Below are 21,674 nucleotides of genomic sequence, written 5' to 3'. Positions count from 1 at the left end.
AGCGCCTGATTACTCAACTAACTTATCTTTTGCGCTAATACTGTCAAAACACACAAGGTTTGCATACAGACTCAGTTGGTTATCTCTAAAATGAAAGTAAATAGTTAAGAGAGAAACAGATGCGTGCCTGTACTGTATATTAGATGCGTGCAGCTCTTAAAGGGACAGGACACTAAACGTGCTGTCGACTGTCATTAAAGGGATAGTTCACCCTAAAATTTAATTTCTGTCATTATTTACTCAGTGGAAAACCAAACAGTTGCTGGTCCACATTGACTTTGATAGCAGGAAAGAAAAATCCTATGGAAGTCACTGAGGACCAGCAACTGTTTGGTTTTCCACCTTCTTCAAAATGGCATTTATAAATGTTCAGCAGAAGAAAGAAACTCATTCCGGTTTAAAACAACTTTTGAGTAAATGATGATATAAAAATACAACATTATGACAGAATTGACAGACAGATGACAGAATATTAATTTTTGGGGGAACTATTCATTTAACGTTAACAAAACAACAAAACACAAAGAGAAAAATCACTCCCTATTCTTGACTGAAAATCTTTAATACAGTTGCTTTAGGAATCAGTCTATCTAGTGTTTTATTTTTATATTTGTTCATTCAATTTCATTGAATGCTCTGCTAAATACACCTATTGTACCTGGAAATAAAGCACTGTTTGTTTTATTTGTATATTATGTGTATTTGTAATGTGTATCTTTGTTCTTATTTTTTTATAAGAAAAATAAAATAATGACAGATTTTTTATCTTCGCCCACTTTGGCCTAAATATCTGCCATGCATCTTTGTCTTTCTAGTTTGGCTGTAATGCTCAGACAACTTGTAAAACCAAAATAATAACACTAACAAAGAATCGTGATAAAAATCGTGAATCGTGATATTTCTATAAAAAATCGTGATATGATATTTTTCCCATATCGCCCACCCCTACCTACACCTAAACTTAGCCCTCACAGGAAACTGTGCATTTCTACTATCCCCCAAAAAAAACTTTAAGCGTTTTGAAAAGTGGGGACATGGGTCAATGTCCTGAAAAGTCACCTTCACCTTGTAACACCTGTCATTATACACATTTATGTATGTATTTGTCCTCATTTGTCATAGAAACGCGCACACACACACTCTCTCTCTCTTACGCACACACACACTCTCTCTCTCTCACGCACACACACACACACACTCTCACACACGCGCGCACACTCATCTCTCTGAGCTGCATTAATCTGTGTCTGATGTGTTGTTGATGCAGATAGCATTGTCCAGACCCGTGCGGTCCGCCAGAGGGAAGAGACGCCGCGTCGTCCGATAGATCTGACCGTACTTTCCCGCCAACACCAGCACTGTTGCCATGGCAACACCGTCTGAGCTGCACGTTCAGAAGAGTCCGTGATTCGCTCCTCCGTCTGTCTGTGTTTGCTCACCTTCTGTTACCACGAATGCGGCTGATGTTACATTTTCAAACAGTTACCAGGCAGCCAATGATAACTATTGTTAAGTTGTTGCATCAGTTTAGGAATAGTTATTGTTTAACTTTTGCTTTTTGTTTCATGATTGAGGTCCAGTGTGATTGACAGCTCTGATTAAGAGGAATAATTCAGGCAAACATTAAAATGCGCTCATCCTCAGGTCATTCAAGATTAGGATGAGTTTGTTTCTACATCAGGTTTAGAGAAATGTATCATTGCATCACTTGCTCATCAATGAATCCTCTGCAGTGAATGGGTGCCGTCAGAATGAGTCCAAACTAGGGATGCACCGAATATTCGGCAACTGAAATTACTCAGCCGAAAATAGCCAAACAGACTCCTTTGGTGTTCAGCTGAATAAGCGCAAAGACAGAATAATATGTACCGAACAATGACGAGACGTGATCAAACAGAAGCACGCACTAATGCAGCAAACATGGCAGTATGGAAGCATTTAAAACTGTCGAGAAAGATGCAGAAATCATTACAAGCATCGACATCGAGAGACTCTTTAGTGCTGCGTTTGCATCTCATGTCTCCGATGAGAAGAAAAGACAATAATAATGATAATAATTACAACTGCTCTATTAATTTATTATAACACTCGCACATAGTGTTCGGATTGGGATCTGTAATATTTTGATGTTTTAAAAGAAGTCTCTTCTGCTCAGCAAGGCTGCATTTATTTATACAGTAAAAATAACATACTTGTTAAATTGTTTAACATTCTATCAAACACTAAACCAACAAAGCACAATGCTGAGTGTTAAGTAAATATTTTTTTAATTGTTTTGTAATAAATTATTTATTTGAAAAGCTAGATAAAACATAACGCTTCCTCCAATGAAAAAGAGGAGAGAAATCTGCACAAATCAAGCACCGTTTGCAAGAAACGGCTCTAAATGAATCTGTGGCTGGATTTTGATGTGAGAGACGACAGGAGATGCACTTTTTCACTGGAGGAAGCGATATGGATTATTAATGCTGGATGTGTTTCAGCTTTTGTCTTCTCCAGATGTTAACTGATGGACTGGAGTGGTGTGGATTAATGTTTTTATCAGCTGTTTGGACTCTCATTCTGACGGCACCCATTCACTGCAAGTGATGGAATCATAAATATTTTGGGTGAACTGTCCCTTTAAGATTTCGCGCCCATCAGTCTTCAGGTGCACGTTTGTGTCCAAAAATCCCTCGGATGCTGAATCCGTCTCGTTCTTGGACCAAACGACTCATGTTATCCTTTACAAACCCATAATGCACCTCATGAACCATTTTCAGCCCTAGATTCATTCAGTAGTTTTGTCAGTAATGCCACCCTGCAGTTTCACACGCCTCAAAACGAGACCAAATCTCACTCGTCACTCAATGTTTTGTCTTTGCAGGGTCATATATATGTTGTTTTTCCCCCGTGTGTGTGTGTGTGTGTGTGTTAGAGGAGAGTATCTGTAGGTTTTAGGGGCTTTAGTCGTGGATCTGCACAGAGCTCATCGACACAGGCACAAGATTATTACTGAATATTTAAAATAATGATTTAATAATGGGGCTGATTATGCAATTTTACTATTGAATTTATGTATATATGTACAGTTTTAGTATTTTATTTTGTACACCTTTTTTAGGGAAAAATGATCAATTTGTAAAATATTTCTCCTGCAGAGAAACCTTTCCTTTCTCATATTCATGTTTGATTTGGAAAGAAAATACTTTGAGAATCATGAACAAGTAGCATTTGCTTTTTTATTGGGAGTTGACTTTTTTTTTTTATTTAACAAATTAAAACATTTTAAAAGATGAAAGCTCTCCTGATTATTTCATGTCACTGTTTTGACAGGCAAAGTGAAAATGAGTTTTGGTGTTTCACAGCGTTTCAAAGCAGATTCACAGGCATGATTGAAGATTTATGAACATAAAGGAAATATACTTCATAAACACCAGCCTGTTGTTCAGAACATGAAATATATATTTTATAAGATTGTAACGCTGAAGCATTGACTCTCATTGTATGCATGTTGTTCTTGTTTCTAAACATTTCAGTAAAATTTTAAATATTTCACTTTTAGAAAACAGTCCCGTTTCTTAACTAGCTCTATAGTGCTTTTTATTTATAATTTATTAACTAACACAAAAATACAATTGTTTATTCCTTAGTTCATGAGTGAATTAATGTTACAAATACAATATTTTAATATTTTATTTGAGCAATGTCTAACATCTAAAAACCTGTGACTGGCAAGAAAAAGAAACTTAAGCTGCTTAACTATAATTGACAAAAATTGAGAGGAACTAAATGAAGCTGATGAAACAGAGCCAACAAATTAATGTTCATATGACAATAATATAATGGTTTAAAGCAATGCATATTACTTCTTAAAGGATTCAAGTATGAAGAAAAGCAAACAAACTGATTTCTAACCACTTTAGCATTATACTAGAAAATTTATAATTAAGTTTTTTTTATTCACTAGCAAAACCTGCTGAAATAAAAGGAAAGAAATCTACATTAATTTTTTTTAAACATTTACAAAAATGTAAAATCTACCAAAAATAATAAAAATTAAAAAACTTCACAAAGCCACCAAAAATGTAGAATTACGAAAATACACAAATGATTAAAACAGTAATATTGACAAGTTCTACAAAAATGTAAAAATACCCCCCCTCTACAAAAAAAATGTAAAGTTGAAAAAAAAAAAAAAATCTACAGAAATGTAAAAATCTCAATCTAATAATCGTTATCCAATAATCCTAATGATTGTAAGATTTAACTGAAATGCATTGTGAGGGAATGCTGGGAACTTTCAAAACAACAACGACATGAAAGATTTCTGGAAGCATTTTATTATCCAGAGATGCATTTGAAATTCTATATTGGAAAATGATCATAATTAGTGGTCTTGTCGCCACATTAATAATACAATAACGGTTACAAGCAATCGCTCATGAGAACGAGTTAAAGTACAGATAAGCCTGTATTTACACACACAGCGTCTCCTCACCTTCAAAAAGCCTGTGGATCATGATGGAACTCAGACTTTGGGTTTGAGGGAGAGCATCTAAACGCTGAAGCTTTAAGGTTCTGTAGTGTGGGAACGTTTGGTCTCGACACTCTGCAGGAAAACAAAAGGGCGGCATGAGAAACAGCGCTGGACTCTAATGGACTCCCTCTTCCTCTCCTCACACCAGACCGATGGCTTTTATTTGGAGAGATTCTTCATCCTCTGGTCCAGCGCTCCGAAGTTCTCCTCCACAGCCAGCAGGTTCTCCTTCATGGTTTGCTGGACCTGCGAGAGAACAGCGGGATGTTTAACTCTTTCACTGCCAGCGTTTTTGCTGATTTTCACTCAAATATAATGCCCCCCTGAATATTTTGTTGTATTCTAGCTTCAAGTACTGTTTTTTTTACACTTGAATGTAGGTAGGTTTCATAAAAATTCACAGAAAATCACATTTTTATCAAAAACTACATCTGGATCATATTCAGTAATATTATCAAAAGCAAAGCTGCAGTAGATGGCTTCCATCATTTTGAGCAGCAGTGTAAGATCGCTGGTTTCTGCATCAGACTCATTCAGGAGATGCGTATAACAGTGAAGGTTTGGCGGGGAAAGAGTAACGTGGGGTTTGTGTGAGTGTTAGAGGAGAGACCTGCGAGAGCAGAGTGCTGTTGTCCTTCAGAGAGTTGTTGATCATCTGCTGTGTCGTGTCCAGATGGGTCAGCAGCTGGCCGAACTGCATCGCTGCACCACAACAGACACAAAAACAACAGATCACAAACATATAATACACTCCTGGACACACACAACAAAAATAGCTCATAAACACTTCCTGGATTTGGCCATTTCTATAAAATAATTACTTTAAGTGAATCTCAAAACTGTAAAGAAATGTCCAGGTCCTGTTTCACCTCAATAATAATAATAATAATAATCACTTATTATTATTGTTTTGGGGAGAAAATATCCTAAATAAATTTTAAAAGATGTATAATTAAGAATAATGTTATTTTAATTTATAATAAAATAGTATTATATTAATACTACAACTAATATTTAAATATTACTACAACATATATATTATTACTACAACTATAATTTTGAGGATTAAGAATAATGTATTAATATTATATTATTTTATAATATAACAACAGCAATAATAAATATATTTTGGAAATAATAATAATACAAATATTTTTTTGTAGTAGTATTTTGGCGATTATTATTATTATATTAATACTACCACTACTAATAAATTGTGGGGATTCATAATAATTATAATATATATATATATATATAAAATTTGACAAAGAATATTAATTGGTAATGTGATTTTATTAATAGCATTATAATAACAAGAACAATTATTATTTGTAGTAGTAATAGTATTTTGGGGATTAAGAATATTATTATTATTACATTAATACTACTACTACCACTTCTACTAATAATAATAATATTACTATTATCTTGGAAATTAACAATAATAACAACAACAATATTTTTGACAAGAGAATATTAATTAATTAGTTAACAACAACAATATTATCATCATTACAATTAATATTATATTTTGCAGAAAGCATGATACCTCATTTAGAACCATTAAGATTTTTTCAGGCCAATTAAAGAGGTATTTAAATCCCAAAGCAAACATGTGAGTGACGTGAGGTGAAGGATACCCTGCTCGTGCAGCTCTCTGACGGCCAGCAGTCTCTGCACCACCTGCGGGAGAGACGAGGCCATGGCATCCCACTTCTGCACCACGTCATACAGCTGAGACACCTGCACACAGACCACAGCTCGTCAGTCAGCTCGTTAACTCCAGCACAGTCTCTGCTGACGGCGGACGCACCTTGTTCTGGGTCTCTGCGTCCTCGATGGCCGCCTTGTGCTTGGCGATTTCATTCATCTTCCCCAGAACGCTCTGAAGACCAAACAAAAACAAGCGCTCAGCGTCGACTGCACTCATAATAACAGCTCCGTTTAAACACGTCATTCAAGATTAAAAATAGAATTCTTTTTTTTCTTATTACTGGGGGACTAATAAAAATCAACTAATTTAAATTAAAGTTAATAAAATTAATTTATTAATCAATTATATAAAAATAATAATAATACAATTATTATTATTGGGGATTAATGATCAAATCTTTTGCTGCTACAGAACTCAGAACATCAGATAATCTCGCAAACAATAATAATAATTAAAACAATTAGATAATAATAATAAAATTATTAATACTAATAAAATCTTTTGATGCTACAGAACTCAGAACATCAGATCATTTTGCAAACAAAAAATATTAAACAATTATTAAAAATATATGAACAATAATAATTATTATAAACATCATGCACAAAACTATGCACAACATTTAAAAAAGAAACAGTGAACTCTCATCTGCCAATTTTTGTGGGATAGGTCAGTTTTCTGTGTGTTGGAAATGCTGGAAAATTCCTAAAAACAAAACTAGGAACATGATGAACCGCTGTGTCCTTTAATGGCATGAGTCTCAGTGTGAACGAGTCTTTAACATCTGAAGAAACAGCCTTCAGACGGTCGGTCAGGGTTCTGGATTCACCTGTAGTCTGGCCTCCACCTGGTCCAGCGTGGCAGCGTCCAGCGCACTGACCCGCGCCTGCAGCAGCTCTATAGAGTCCTGCAGACAGCAAGAGACCTGATCACATGACCACATCCACTCACTTCACAAGCTTTCATGTGGTATTGAATGCTTGAATGATTCTGCTATGGTTGTATTTTTGCTTGTGTGCATGTTAAGCAACTCCTTTTTATTTCATAAATGCATCTCTCGGTGTGTAAAGACACTGAATGTTAATACTGATGGTGCTGTTATAGTGACGAGTGTGTGTTTACCATCAGACTGGCTCCCTGAACCCCGGCGCTGAGCGGACCCTACAACACACACACACACACACACACACACACACACACACACACAGAGAGAGATCAGTGACAGATCTAAATAACTTTTTTTAATATATATATATATATATATATATATTTTTTTTTTTTTAAATGTAACAGTTTATTGAAACTTCTTAAAAAATCTAAAAACAAAACAAAATGTGTTTTCAGGCTTTTATGGCCCATATAGTCTGATATAGTGAGAATATGGAGGAAAAAACAGCTCAATTTTATTCAAAAATATGAATTTGGTGTAGATACTGATATTTCTAAGATGAAATTCTGCTGCTTGTAACCTAAATCAATAAGACCTTCATAACAGTGCAGCAGATACAGACATTAAATGATATAAATATCAGTCGTCACTCTATATCTCCAGAAATATGTCTCAGTAAGAGGAGACTGAAATGATCCGAACATATAATCCAATGCTGATTGAGAGATGAAGAAATAAACGCTCCTCAGAAGATGTGAGATGAAGATCATTCCTCCGCTGAGGAACAGTGAAAGTAAAGCTTCTAGAAACAAACGCTCCTCAGAAGATCCTGATGATCAGATTTGAGACGCACTGATTTATCTAGAAAATGATTGATGGAGAATCAAGTAAAGCTGAGCTGCTTCAGTCCAGTAAGAGTTCATCTGGAGATATGACTGCAGATATTCTGACCTTTACTTGATCAAAATCAGTCCAGATTTGAGACATATGCACGAGATGAAGCTGGACGTTTGTACAATTACACTAGAAGAGCTTTTACTGATATAAAAACTCTAAACTAAGACAGAAGACATGGATTAGATTGAGTGTGAAACAGGATTGACAGCAGTTTTGATCATTCAGAGCATTAGAAATCATCAGTAAACGTGTCTCACGCACCTGTTTCTCTGAGCCGGATCCCAGCGCCGTCTCCAGTTCAGCCAGCCGTCTCTCCAGCTCGGAGACCTGCAGTCACACAGAGAACGTCTGCATCAGAAACGACCACAGGTATTATATAAGAGAGATTCGATTTTTTTGCTAAGTCCCCCAGCCCTAGCCACAGGAAGTGACATGACACTGGGTGTTTCATAAAGGCCGTACTTTAGCAGACTCTGAGAACTTCTCTTGCTCCGGTCGGCTGTGGAGCTCGTAGAGTATGACTCCGTCCGGTCCTTTGGGTGCCGCTGTCTTGCTTTCTCCACCCGCTCCGCTCCTCACGCCCCGAGCCACCTCCAGCTGAGTCAACAACCGCCTGCAAACATACAGAACTCTCAGCAAGCCATATTTGAGCCATATGCACTATCAAGGGGCAGCCCTAGCTTCCAGTGTTAATTTCGTTAAAGAAATCTATGAAGAAAAATGTTTGCTGACAAACTTTTTCTCATGACTAAAACGAGACAATGACGAGACGACAATAAGGTCAATATAAGACAACTGTGATTATATCAACATCCATTATCAGTGACGATAAAAGGCAAAACTAAAATGTATTTAATGTAACTTTACCAAAATCTGTTACACTTTATTTTAAGGTGTCCTTGTTACAGTGTAATTATACATTTAAGTACCGACTAATATTAATTAACTACATGTACTTACTACATGGTTAGGGTTAGCATGAGGTTTTGGTTTAGGATTACTTGCATGTATTTGCTGTTATTATATGTTAAATGCATAATTTACTGTTATTCTAATAGTAAGTGCATGTAACGTGAAACAAGGAACAGACTGCTGTTCATGCACAAGCTTTCATGTTTGTGGTTGCCAGATATCAAGAGTTCAAATCCCCCAATCTGAGTTTTCTCTGTTAAATGGATATTTTTCTGCCAGGTGTTTTACTAAACTTTTGAAATCTGGCAGCCATGCTCATGTGCTCGCTCTATATTGCAAAAACATCTACGATGATCCGAAAACACCGGCAAACATGGATCTCGAGTATATTGTTTGTGATTGTGGTTGCTGAATAAATGCACTTATGCATTCTCTGTGTGGCAATAAAAATCATTCTGGCTGTTGTTTTAATAGAGAAACATTATTGCAACTTGGAATTATTGCAATTACTATTAGGAATTTAACATGATATTTGTGTGCTTTTTTTTTTTTACCAATGTAGACAGATGCGCATCTAAGTCTTTGATATTAAATTATATAATTAATAGCCTATAATAAATCAGTGCACTAGAAGAGGTCAAATAAAGTATGTGTATGAGTTGACATTCTATTGATTTATGCTTATTAGTGAAAGTGCAATGCTTTAATGAAATGTAAAAATAAATTTCTTATATGTGACCCTGGAGCACAAAACCAGTCTTAAGTGTCAATTTTCCGAAATTGAGATGTATACATCATCTGAAAGCTGAATAAATAATCTTTCCATTGATGTATGGTTTGTTATGATAGGACAATATTTGTCTGAGATACAACTATTTGAAAATCTGGAATCTGAGGGAGCAAAAAAATCTAAATATTGAGAAAATAAATATAATTTTGAGCCATTCAATGTATTGTTGTCTATTGCTACAAATATACCCCAGCGGCTTAAGACTGCTTTTGTGCTGCAGGGTCACTAATGACAACAATCATTGCAGCTCAGGAAGTCTAAATGCATCTCAGAACAACTGGAGCAGAAGTTTGACTCACTTGGCGAGTGCTCCGTCAGGGTCGGTGAGGTTGATGTGAGCGTTGGGTCCGAGCAGAGAGTCCAGATGAGCAGAAACCAGCTGCTGTTTGAGCTGCGCCGCCTGCTGAGCCAAAGCCACCGGAGTCAAACGCTCCTCTGTGCTGCTCTCTTTAGTCGTGACCTGCAAGAAAACATACACCAACATCACATAAAACACAAACGTGCTTGTTCAATTCACATGCACGCCCGACAGTCTCTTCCTGTCTAAGTGGACTGTTTTTAATCGGAATAAGCAGCACAGACAGTGGCTTGAGTACACTAGGATTTACAGAACTGCTCAAAATGTTGAGGCTGGTAAGATGTTTTAATGTTATTGAAAGAAGTCTCTTCTGCTCACCAAGGCTGCATTTATTTAATCCAAAATACAGTACAAATTGTGAAATATTATCATTTAAAATAACTGTTTTCTATGAATATGTTTTAAAATGTAATTTATTCCTGTGATGCAAAGCTGAAATTTCAGCGGACATTACTCCTACAAAATCCTTTTGACATTTTAAATTTATTTAAAATACATTTTTTAACTAATAATAATAAAAAAATAATTATATTTAGACAATATTCAATATCTGAATGACTTAAAAAGGTGCTTTTCTTCATTTAGAAGAATCACAATAGAAATCTAGTTGAAATAATGTTTTTGCACTAAATTAAAAATATATGTTATATTATGTTTAATAATTTTCATTCTTATGCACCAACATAATGCATGGTGATAAACATTGTAAACATGAATATCATGTAGATGGTGAGAGTACACGGGTAACTGAAAGAGAAGCAGATGTTTAGTTCTGACCTGAATACGCTCCACATCCTGGCAGAGCTCGTGAATCTCATTAACCAGTCGCTGATATTTCTGCTGAGGAGTTTCCTTCACGCCACAACCCTCAGCTAACTGCAGGACAGAGAAAATAAATCAGGACAAACGATGAGACTCCATAAAACTAAACAAATCATCAAGCGGTTCATGATGAACGAGCAAATCACTCACAAGCTCAAACTCTCCAGACTCGTAGCCCACCCTGCGACTCTTACTGATGCGGTCCGAGAAATCTGCTCACACACACACAGAGAGAGAGAGAGAGTCACACACACACACAGAGAGAGAGAGAGAGAGTCACACACACACACACACAGAGAGAGAGAGAGAGAGAGTCACACACACACACACACACACAGAGAGAGAGAGAGACACACACACACACACACACACACACACAGAGAGAGAGAGAGAGAGAGTCACACACACACACACACACACACACAGAGAGAGAGAGAGACACACACACACACACACACACACACACACAGAGAGAGAGAGAGTCACACACACACACACACACAGAGAGAGAGTCACACACACACACACAGAGAGAGAGAGAGTCACACACACACAGAGAGAGAGAGAGAGTCACACACACACACACACACACACACACACACACACACACAGAGAGAGAGTCACACACACACACACACAGAGAGAGAGAGAGTCACACACACACACAGAGAGAGAGAGAGAGAGAGAGAGAGTCACACACACACACAGAGAGAGAGAGAGAGAGAGAGAGAGAGAGTCACACACACACACACACACACAGAGAGAGAGAGAGAGTCACACACACACAGAGAGAGAGAGAGAGAGAGAGAGAGAGAGTCACACACACACACAGAGAGAGAGAGAGAGAGAGAGAGAGAGAGAGAGAGAGAGAGAGAGAGAGAGAGTCACACACACACAGAGAGAGAGAGAGAGAGTCACACACACACAGAGAGAGAGAGAGAGTATAAAATATATGTATTTATATATACATAATAAATATATGCAGCACACACACACACATATATTATGTAAAAAAAAAAACTTTTATTTTGGATGCAATTAATCACAATTAATCATTTGACAGCACTAATTAAAAATTAAAACAAACAATACATAAAAGTCTTCATTCAAATTTTAATAAAATCTCTAATATTTACTCCGTGACGCTAAAACAATGTGTATCTCCTCACCCAAACCCTTGGCGCTGACGTGCTTGTCTTTGAACTTGTCGTAGGCGGCGTTGGGATTGACAACGATCCGCTCCACGCTGTCACTGCACAGCTCCTCCTGCGAGACGAGTCAGAAACCAATCACTCGAGAAAACCATACACACACACGACGCACATGCAGCGGTGAAACCAACAGATCTGGACGCCTCACTGATTATAAAGGAGACACTTCTGAAGCTCTGATTGGCTGAATCTTTGAGGCAGGTAGGCCCCTCCCACAGAAGGAATAGAGACAGAGCACATTTAGGCCACGCCCACACTGAAGGGGAAAACAACACAACGCTCTCCATTGACTTTGTATTGCGGGAAGCTGTCTCCTTGTCATTTCTGATTTATAACCATCTTCAAGAATCGGCTAAAACACATCTCCTCCATCTTTATTTGATCCTCTAACTCTAGCACTCTCTATTCTAATTCTATTCTTTAAAAAAAAAAAAAAAAAACTAGCTTCTCTAATCTTTTTGTATTCTATCTATTTGTTTTATTTTTATTTGTTATACAATTAACAAAAGCACAAAAAGCCTCTAACACAAGCTTGCTCTATTCTTTTTCTATTCTATCAGTTTTCTTTTTATTATATAATTTTTTAAAAACTTGCTATGTGTACTGTGTTAAGTTAACTGAGACTTTATAGCACTTGCATATCATTGCTCTTTTGTTGATTTTGATTGCTTCTATTGTCCTCATTTGTAAGTAGCTTTGGATAAAAGCATCTGCTAAATATAAATGTAAATAAAAGACAGAACAATGTCTAAAAGCTGCGTGACAAGGTGTACAATAAAAAGCTAAAAAGCTCAGAACTATGTTTTTATAAGCTGTCGTTTTTTGTTACAAGTCAGAAATGACAAGGAGGCAGCTTCCCACAATACAGAGTCAATGGAGAGCGTTGGATTGTCCCCCCCCCCCCCCCCCCGGTGGGCCTGGTTTTCACATTATGACGTGTGTCGCTCTGTCTCTATATTGATTTAAGACGTATGTGAGAACATTGAACTGATTTAATCACTCAGAAATAAACAATTTCACAGACCATCATGCATTTATTCTGTCAAACACACACATCAATTTGAAAATAAATGATAGGAAGAGATTCAAGCTGATGGCACAGGTGTTTAATAAGCTCGAGCGTCATCTAAAATACAGCAGCAAACTCAAAACATATGCTAGACTCTGCAAAACTCAATATTAGTGTGCTGTGAATGTGTTATGCCTGGAGTTTAGTGTGTTACTAGGCTGGTTTCTTACGGGACCGTGTGTCTCTATTCCCTTCTTTAGTGTAAATCTAACTCAGCAAACACCACTACAGGTTTGTTATGAGGGAAAACTGTACACTATGAATCTGCGTGTCTACTGTGGCCATTACGCTGGAGAAACACCAACACACACTTCCACAGACAGAGCGTCTGATGAGCACAAGCGTACGGTGAACTTTTCTGCTTTAATTGGCCGGGATTGTCAGCGTGAAGGGCATTTTCAGCAGCGTTTAGAGCACGTACAGGACAGTAAATGTACACTTTTTCATTTTGGAGCATCGAGAGAGAGAATCATTGCACTAGAGATGATACTGAAGCATTAATCAAACACTAATTTATCTTCATTTTACATTATAACGTTCCTGTCAAATGTTTAAGGAGGTCTACATGCATCAGTTAATACTAGTCTGCACTAGTGATAAAATAGCAGCTGTCTAGAGAGTATTGGCCCATAAGTGTGCACTATACTGTTCTGTAATTTTTATATAATATTTTATATATAAAATATTAATAATATAATAGTATACTATACTTATAGTCAAAAGTATGCACATATATTTTAACTGTTATATATATTTTAATAATATAATAACTTGTTATATACAGTACATAATAATAATAATAAAAGTGCAAATAAATTACTGGCCCATATCTGTGCATATGCACTGTGCAATAATATATACAATATTTTAGAGTATAAGTATATTTTAATATAAAAGTCTTGCTCTTTATAAAGTAGCATAAATATATTGAGCATCATTGAAGTATTAGTATTATACACATATTAGTAAAAATGTTAATAATGCTAATAATAAATATATTAACTAATAATAAATATTTCCATGTCTACACATTATTACACATGTCTACACATTATTTTATTTATTATTTGAGATTTTATAAAATATTAAATAAATATAATGTTTATTATATTTATTTAATATTTTAATATAATATTACGTAATATTGTATGTATACAGTATACAGTTATTTGTCTTTTATGAAATTAAATAATGAAAATAATTTTGATTGACCCTTATGTGCAACAATTGACATTTATGGAGCATTTTACCACTGGATAATATTTCTGTCAGCACTCTGTTTGTTTGTTTCCAAACTGAAGGACAAGTTAAAATCATTTTCTGTGATTATAACTGACATCAATGTGCAAAATCATTCTAAACGGCTGATGAAAACTCCCATCTGACAGACTGGCCTTCCCAGCGTGCTTTAGCCGTTCACACTAACGCTGTGAGTTCACAGACGCACATGCACAGCTCACGATCAGACTTCTGATTGGTTTAGAGGAGTCACTGGGTGTTAAAGGGGAATCAGAAACTCTTACCAGCTCCTTGGGTCCCCAAAGACAGTTAGAGCAAAAGAGAAAGAGAAAAACAGAAGAGAGTGAGGAAGAGAAAGAGAGAGAGCGATATTAATGTAGTTATCATGTGACATGCACACCAGGAGCTGGAGGGAGAGGAGAACAGAGCGCTGTGTTGTGAGATTGCTTGTTTGTTTCATCAGAGTTTGTTAATTAGAGCCGCAGGCCTCTGTTTCTTCAGCTGATACTGAATAATGCCTGTGCACCACTACATCTGATCATGTTATTAATGTGAAACCGCTCACAGATCAGTGGCTAATGTGATCTCCAGCTGCAAGAAAGATTACCCAGAGTTTCACACAAAGCACTCAAACACAGTCACGTGAACTCAAGTGTCAAACGTTAGTTGTGCTGTTCTGCGGAGAGAGCAGATGTTAGTCTACAGCTTATGACACAGACTTCATCACTTCAGGAATAATGAGGAAGGATGAGAGGATCGACACAGCATCCAGATCAGAGCAGAGTTACACACACACACACACACAGAGCGACTGAAGGAAGAAGGGCTGCACAATTAACAGTAATTAAACCAGAGCCATCATATGCTTAGTGTGATTATCGAAACCCAAAGTCTGCATTTTAATTAAATAAATATTTATGCCAAAAATTAAGTTGATATATTTACGGTAAGAAATTTACAAAATATCTTCATGGAACATGATCTTTACTTAATATCCTAACTGGCATAAAACTTTCTGGCATAAAAGAAAAAAAAGATAATTTTGACCCATACAATGTATTTTTGGCTATTGCTACAACTATACCCCAGCGACTTCAGACTGGTTTTGTGCTTCAAGGTTACAAATATGTGAAGCATCTTTCCCACACTTGTGTTGAGAAGCACTTATAAAACCAGCTGTTCTTAAAAGAGAAGCACCATACAGTACAAATAAATCAATAAAAATATATTAAAATATAAAAGATGTTTTATTTATAATAATACATTAAATAAATATAAATGAAGGCAATCACAAATATTTGAATTGTAATTTTACAGTTGCAGAGTAAAAAAAAAAAACTTAATTATATAATAATAATTTGTTTTATTTTATGTTAATATATAATCACCAGTGTTATTTTTGTGTAACTGAGATACTACTAGTTTTTTAATTTTTTTAATTCATTTTTATTTTTGTATTTTCCATTTTCATCTTTAAAGATTTAGTAAATTTGTTGTTTGTTTTGTGATTTTTATTAGTTATTGTTTTTTCCTCATATCTATGTAGTTTTTTCAGTTTTAGTTTGTTATTTTAGCAAATTAAACTAAATGAGAATGGGAAATGTTGCTTTGGCAACTAGCTGAAATAAAATGTTTATTTTTTATATTTGATTTTATTTCAGTCAATGTTTATTCTATTTTAAGTAACAAACATGTTTCTATGGTTTTAATTAACTATAACAGCCTTGATATTAACAACACTTTTGGCAAAATTATTCAGTCATACAAACAAGCACAGCAAAACCTGTGCCTTTTAAATCACAATTTTCATCAGAAAAATCGCTTGTGTTTTATCTCACAAACTGTGCAGCCCTAGAAGGAAGTGAAACACACAATTTACTTCTGTCAAACTGTCGAATTTACCACCATTTGTTCCTTAAAACACACTGAAACAGCTAAACGTCACTCCACATCCTTTCTCAGGCCATTAGCGTTAAAACTTACAAACAGCTTCAAGTTTACTAATTAAATTTAGAAATAATTAATACAATTCTGTTCTTGTTATTAACATGAACCATATTCTATGACCAAAGTAACTACCATAAAAATTACAGCAGTAAACCAGTCATCAAGATTATTCATCATAGTTCATGTCTAGCAGGTTAAAACCTGCACCACACTTTACCAGTTCAGACTTTTCTCATAATGTAACACACACAGGCAAAACTAGGTATTAAAGAACCTGTTCATAGTTCAAATTAGGGATGGAACGATTGACGATAAATCATGATAAAACTCTCATATTTTGCAATTAATCGATTTCGACCTCCAACGATTATGAAAATACAATAATTGAGATAAAAGGATTATTGCGCCCCATTCCGCCCCCTTTCGCTCTTCCATAAAAGCCCAATTTAACGTGCAAATCAGTGAAATCATGTAACGTGACTTCTGCAAAATGGGATGTGCTTTATTTATTGAAGTGCATTAGATTTATTAATGTTTTCAAAAGCGCAAAAGAGAACTAGCGCTGTTCCTCAGGAGGTTTTCTGTGCATGCGCTCAGAGATGAACAGAACATGGACATATAAAGTCAACTTTAGCTCAAGCTGGGAGCCTAAACGGTCAAATACACGCAAATATGTGGCGCTTAGTGATTATTCATGTAATAAATGAACATAAACAGTTGAGAATGAAAATACATGTGTAACGGTAAATTGGATCCATGCGGCTCTTAAAGTGGCAGAAGCCTAATATTCCTGCTGCCGACTGAGAGCTTGATATTAATAATCAAACAACTAAAGACAAAATCACTCACTGCTCGAGTGAAGGACTTTTGTAGCTTTAATAAGAAACAAAGAAAGTTCTTACAGTGAAGACTATGCCGTTTTATTTTATGTAAACAAAAATATTTAAGAAAAATGTTATATTTATATATTAAATATATTTATATATGAAAAAATGTATATGAATATAAATATATGCATGTAAATATTTTTAAAATATATGCTGTGTGTGTGTCTTTATATATGCATAATAAATATACACAGTACACACATATATTATGTAAACAAAAACTTATTTTGTAATTAATCGCAATTAATCATTTGACAGCACTAAAATATATATTTAATACATATTGCTATCTTTAAATAAATTACTCAAAGTTTTGGTCATATGGGCCACTCATAATCGTGTTAAATAATCGTGATTACAATATTGACCAAAATAATCGTGATTATGATTTTTGCTATAATCGAGCAGCGCTATAGAGTTCTCAGTCGTAACACTGCTTTGTCCATGGTGTCCATGCTGTACTTCTGCTGTTCCACAAGCGCCACCTGCTGTCAGAGACTGGATTCACATTCAGTCTGTGTGCAGCTTAGGGGTGTGCGATATGACGATTTTTGATCGTGGACGATAAAAATGTCTCCACGATCTGCTTTTTAAGAAATATCGTAGTATCGCGCACATTGTCAAATACAGTTCTGGCGCCGCCGTCTCTATGTACTGTACAACACGACATACAGCAGTAGAGTTACTCAGACAGGACACTGCACTTATTCGCGATCGCAAAAGTACATTATTTGCATACAAGCCTTGCTGGTTAAATGTTTAATTCGCGCGCTGGTCTGACGTGCGCTTGTTCTGAGCGCATACACCTGAAGCACGCGCACTAAAACGCCTGTCTAACAGCGCCTGATTACTCAACTAAGTTATATTTTGCGCTAATACTGTCAAAACACACAAGGTTTACATACAGACTGAGTTGGTTATCTCTAAAATGAAAGTAAATAGTTAAGAGAGAAACGGATGCGTGCCTGTACTGTATATTAGATGCGTGCAGCTCTTAAAGGGACAGGACACTAAACATGCTGTCGACTGTCATTAAAGGGATAGTTCACCCTAAAATTGAATTTCTGTCATTATTTACTCAGTGGAAAACCAAACAGTTGCTGGTCTACATTGACTTTGATAGTAGGAAAGAAAAATCCTATGGAAGTCACTGAGGACCAGCAACTGTTTGGTTTTCCACCTTCTTCAAAATGGCATTTATAAATGTTCAGCAGAAGAAAGAAACTCATTCCGGTTTAAAACAACTTTTGAGTAAATGATGATATAAAAATACAACATTATGACAGAATTGACAGACAGATGACAGAATATTAATTTGTGGGGGAACTATTCATTTAACGTTAACAAAACAACAAAACACAAAGAGAAAAATCACTCACTATTCTTGACTGAAAAACTTTAATACAGTTGCTTTAGGAATCAGTCTATCTAGTGTTTTATTTTTATATTTGTTCATTCAATTTCATTGAATGCTCTGCTAAATACACCTATTGTACCTGGAAATAAAGCACTGTTTGTTTTATTTGTATATTATGTGTATTTGTAATGTGTATCATTGTTCTTATTTTTTAATAAGAAAAATAAAATAATGACAAAGATTTTTTATCTTCGCCCACTTTGGCCTAAATATCTGCCATGCATCTTTGTCTTTCTAGTTTGGCTGTAATGCTCAGACAACTTGTAAAACCAAAATAGTAAAACTAACAAAGAATCGGGATAAAAATCGTGAATCGTGATATTTCTATAAAAAATCGTGATATGATATTTTTCCCATATCGCCCACCCCTAGTGCAGCTTCTGTCTGGCCAAAACATGGACCAGATTTGCATGCCCTGCTGTACATTTTGACCAGTTGATGAAAAACAAGCGTATGCGGATTCTACACAACTCTGATAAGGTATCCAGAATTATTTATGGAGCAAATAAAAATACATATAATCATTTATTAATCAATTATTATTTTGACTTAACCCTTTTTGTATTTAAAGGCTGAAATGTGAGTTTTCCCATTTTATCAAACTTTTTCAAAGCTTTATTTGAACATTTCGTACATGTTATTAGATAAACTGTTGTCAGTCATGTTGCCATTTAAAATCCAGACATCGTTGGTAATGTTATTGTTTTAGTGTTTATGCAAACAAAAAGTTTTTTTTTTATTGTTTGTTGATTTTAAATACAAAAACTGATTAAACGATTTATATGTCAGTACTTTTTTTATCATTTCCAGCACATACCGTGATAATACTGATAACCGTGATAATTTAGGTCACTATAATCGTGATAAGAAATGTTCATACCGTTACATCTCTAGTTCAAATAAATTAAAAAACACCCCAACGCTAATCGCACGACTGTCCCTGATTAGAAAACATTCGAAAGGCAGGAAGATTTCAACCCATGCAGTTACTGCGTTAGAAAACAATGACGTCTTACTTGCACAAACTAGCATCCGGAGCGGGACAGACAGTGATGGTGGGTTAGTGAATGAGGAGGGAAAGTATAATTAGCTCAAATTTGAGTCTCACACACACACACACACACACACACACACAGATACTCACCGACTCAAACTGTGCCTGATCATCCTCGGGCAGATCACTCGTCTCATAGACATCAGGCTCATTGGAGGCCTGGGAGGAAATTATGTCATTTCAATAAAATGTGAGAACAAACTACACCAGACATAAAAGCTCAAGTGAAAACAGATACATATTTACACATTTAGAATTGTACCTTCTCATCACACTGCAAAAAGTGTTGCTCTTTATCAGTATTTCTGTCTTGTTTTCCAGTTTAAATGTCTAAAGATTTTTAAATCAAGATACTTTCACTTGAGAAGCAAATGACCTAAAATAAGAAAACTTGTTTAATGAGAAACTGGTCAAAATGAAGTGAGAAAATAACAAATATCTGCCAATGGCAATGAAAACATCAACTTAATTCAAAGAGAAAAAAGTTTTCATTCCCAATTGACATTTGTTCTCGTTTTAAACAAACTCACTTCATTTTGTTACATTTTTCAAGAATTTACATTTGTTTCTTAAGTAAATGTATCTTGATTTAAGTATATTTAGATATTTGCATTTGAAAACAAAAACACTGAGAAAGATATTCATTTTTTAGGTAACACTTTACAATAAGTTGTCATTTGTTAACATTAGTTAATGTACTAACTAACATGATCAAACAATTAACAATGCATTTATTACACTATATGTGTCCCTGCAGCACAAAAGCAGTCATGAGTAACACAGGTATATTTGTAGCAATAACCAACAATACATTGTATGGATCAAAATTATACATTTTTCTTTTATGACAAAAATCATTAGGATATTAAGATCATGTTCCATGAAGATATTTAGTAAATGTCCTACCGTAAATATATCAAAACTTCATTTTTGATTAGTAATATGCATTGCTAAGAACTTCATTTGAACAACTTTAAAGGAGATTTTCTCAATATTTAGATTTTTTTGCTCCCTCAGATTCCAGATTTTCTAATAGTTGTATCTCAGACAAATATTGTCCTATCATAACAAACCATACATCAATGGAAAGATTATGTATTCAGCTTTCAGATGATAAATACATCTCAATTTCGGAAAATTGACACTTAAGACTGGTTTTGTGCTCCAGGGTCACATCTATTAATCTTTGTTAACGTTAGTTAATGAAAATAGCATATGTAAAAACCCAAATTGAAAACCCATACTGATTGAGCAAAAGTGCAAGTCTACGGCGGTCATGTAAACAACACAGATATAAGACATAAGGCAAATAAACGACTGCAATAACATACATAAGTTACATTAAAATATTGACATTATATTACACCAATCATACATCTGGCCAACGCCCTTCACAAACATCTATATCTTACAATCCTGCCTGCAAAACAAAGGTGTGCAACAGCCCCTTTACACAGCATACAAGCAACTAAGCCGGAAAAATCGTCATTTAATCAATATTTATAAGTTCTGTGTTTGACGAGCGTCAGTTACAAACACGAGCTAACCTTAACACTCCGCTCAAGAATCTCAGATAACTCTAGATTTCAAATAACTCAATTAGTTTAGAAACCCTTGTACATATAATTAACACTTGGTTAGTCTATAGATATGAATTTATATGAATGTTTCGCTTTGAATCACCTCAGACCGTTAGCCGCGGCTAATGCTAATATACCGCACTGTTATTGTTGTTTACAGACTGAAAGAATCACTTACGATGCCCGGCAGGTTTGCATACTTCGGGTCGGCCATTGCAGCACGCTGGGGGAAAGCAGTTTAATGTGACTTTTTTATGCGGAGTGTGTTTAAAGGAGATATAACCGGCTGGAGAAGCGGATGAGTCGAGAGCGAACACACACAGACAGACAGCTTTGACGTCACACACTCACAAAACCTCGCGCAATCTC

General features: G+C 35.4%; 2 protein-coding genes across 2 annotated transcripts in view; one reads left to right on the top strand and one right to left on the bottom strand.

The window, feature by feature from the left end:
* Nucleotides 1–3,269, top strand: part of LOC306845012 (uncharacterized protein) — a 17,935-nt gene extending 14,666 nt beyond the window's left edge. The window contains exon 12 of the mRNA XM_079377494.1: nt 1,268–3,269. Within this exon, the coding sequence (XP_079233620.1) occupies nt 1,268–1,327 (60 nt within the window). The 3' untranslated portion in view covers nt 1,328–3,269. The remainder of the gene's footprint in view (nt 1–1,267) is intronic.
* Nucleotides 3,199–21,674, bottom strand: LOC306845020 (dynactin subunit 2). Its single transcript, XM_079377518.1, has 14 exons — nt 21,484–21,674; nt 19,816–19,884; nt 12,071–12,167; nt 11,052–11,113; nt 10,857–10,955; nt 10,021–10,181; nt 8,482–8,632; nt 8,281–8,346; nt 7,356–7,394; nt 7,063–7,140; nt 6,333–6,404; nt 6,160–6,262; nt 5,130–5,221; nt 3,199–4,765 (listed from the first exon to the last, which is right to left on the bottom strand). Exons 1-14 carry the CDS (start codon nt 21,517–21,519, stop codon nt 4,679–4,681), a joined length of 1,212 nt encoding a protein of 403 aa, XP_079233644.1. The 5' UTR covers nt 21,520–21,674; the 3' UTR covers nt 3,199–4,678.

The sequence above is a fragment of the Barbus barbus genome (assembly GCF_936440315.1).
Source record: "Barbus barbus genome assembly, chromosome: 25".
In the NCBI taxonomy this organism is placed as follows: Eukaryota; Metazoa; Chordata; class Actinopteri; order Cypriniformes; family Cyprinidae; genus Barbus; species Barbus barbus.
Note: the sequence above shows the minus strand (reverse complement) of the source record. Positions and strands in the feature narration are given on the sequence as shown.

Coding starts and splice junctions, on each gene's coding strand:
- LOC306845020 (XM_079377518.1), bottom strand. CDS start 21,519: ATGGCCGACCCGAAGTATGCAAACCTGCCGGGCATC. Junction 10,182..10,856: donor AGGATGTGGAGCGTATTCAG/GTCAGAACTAAA, acceptor GTTTTCTTGCAG/GTCACGACTAAAGAGAGCAG. Junction 7,141..7,355: donor TTCAGGGAGCCAGTCTGATG/GTAAACACACAC, acceptor TGCTGTCTGCAG/GACTCTATAGAGCTGCTGCA.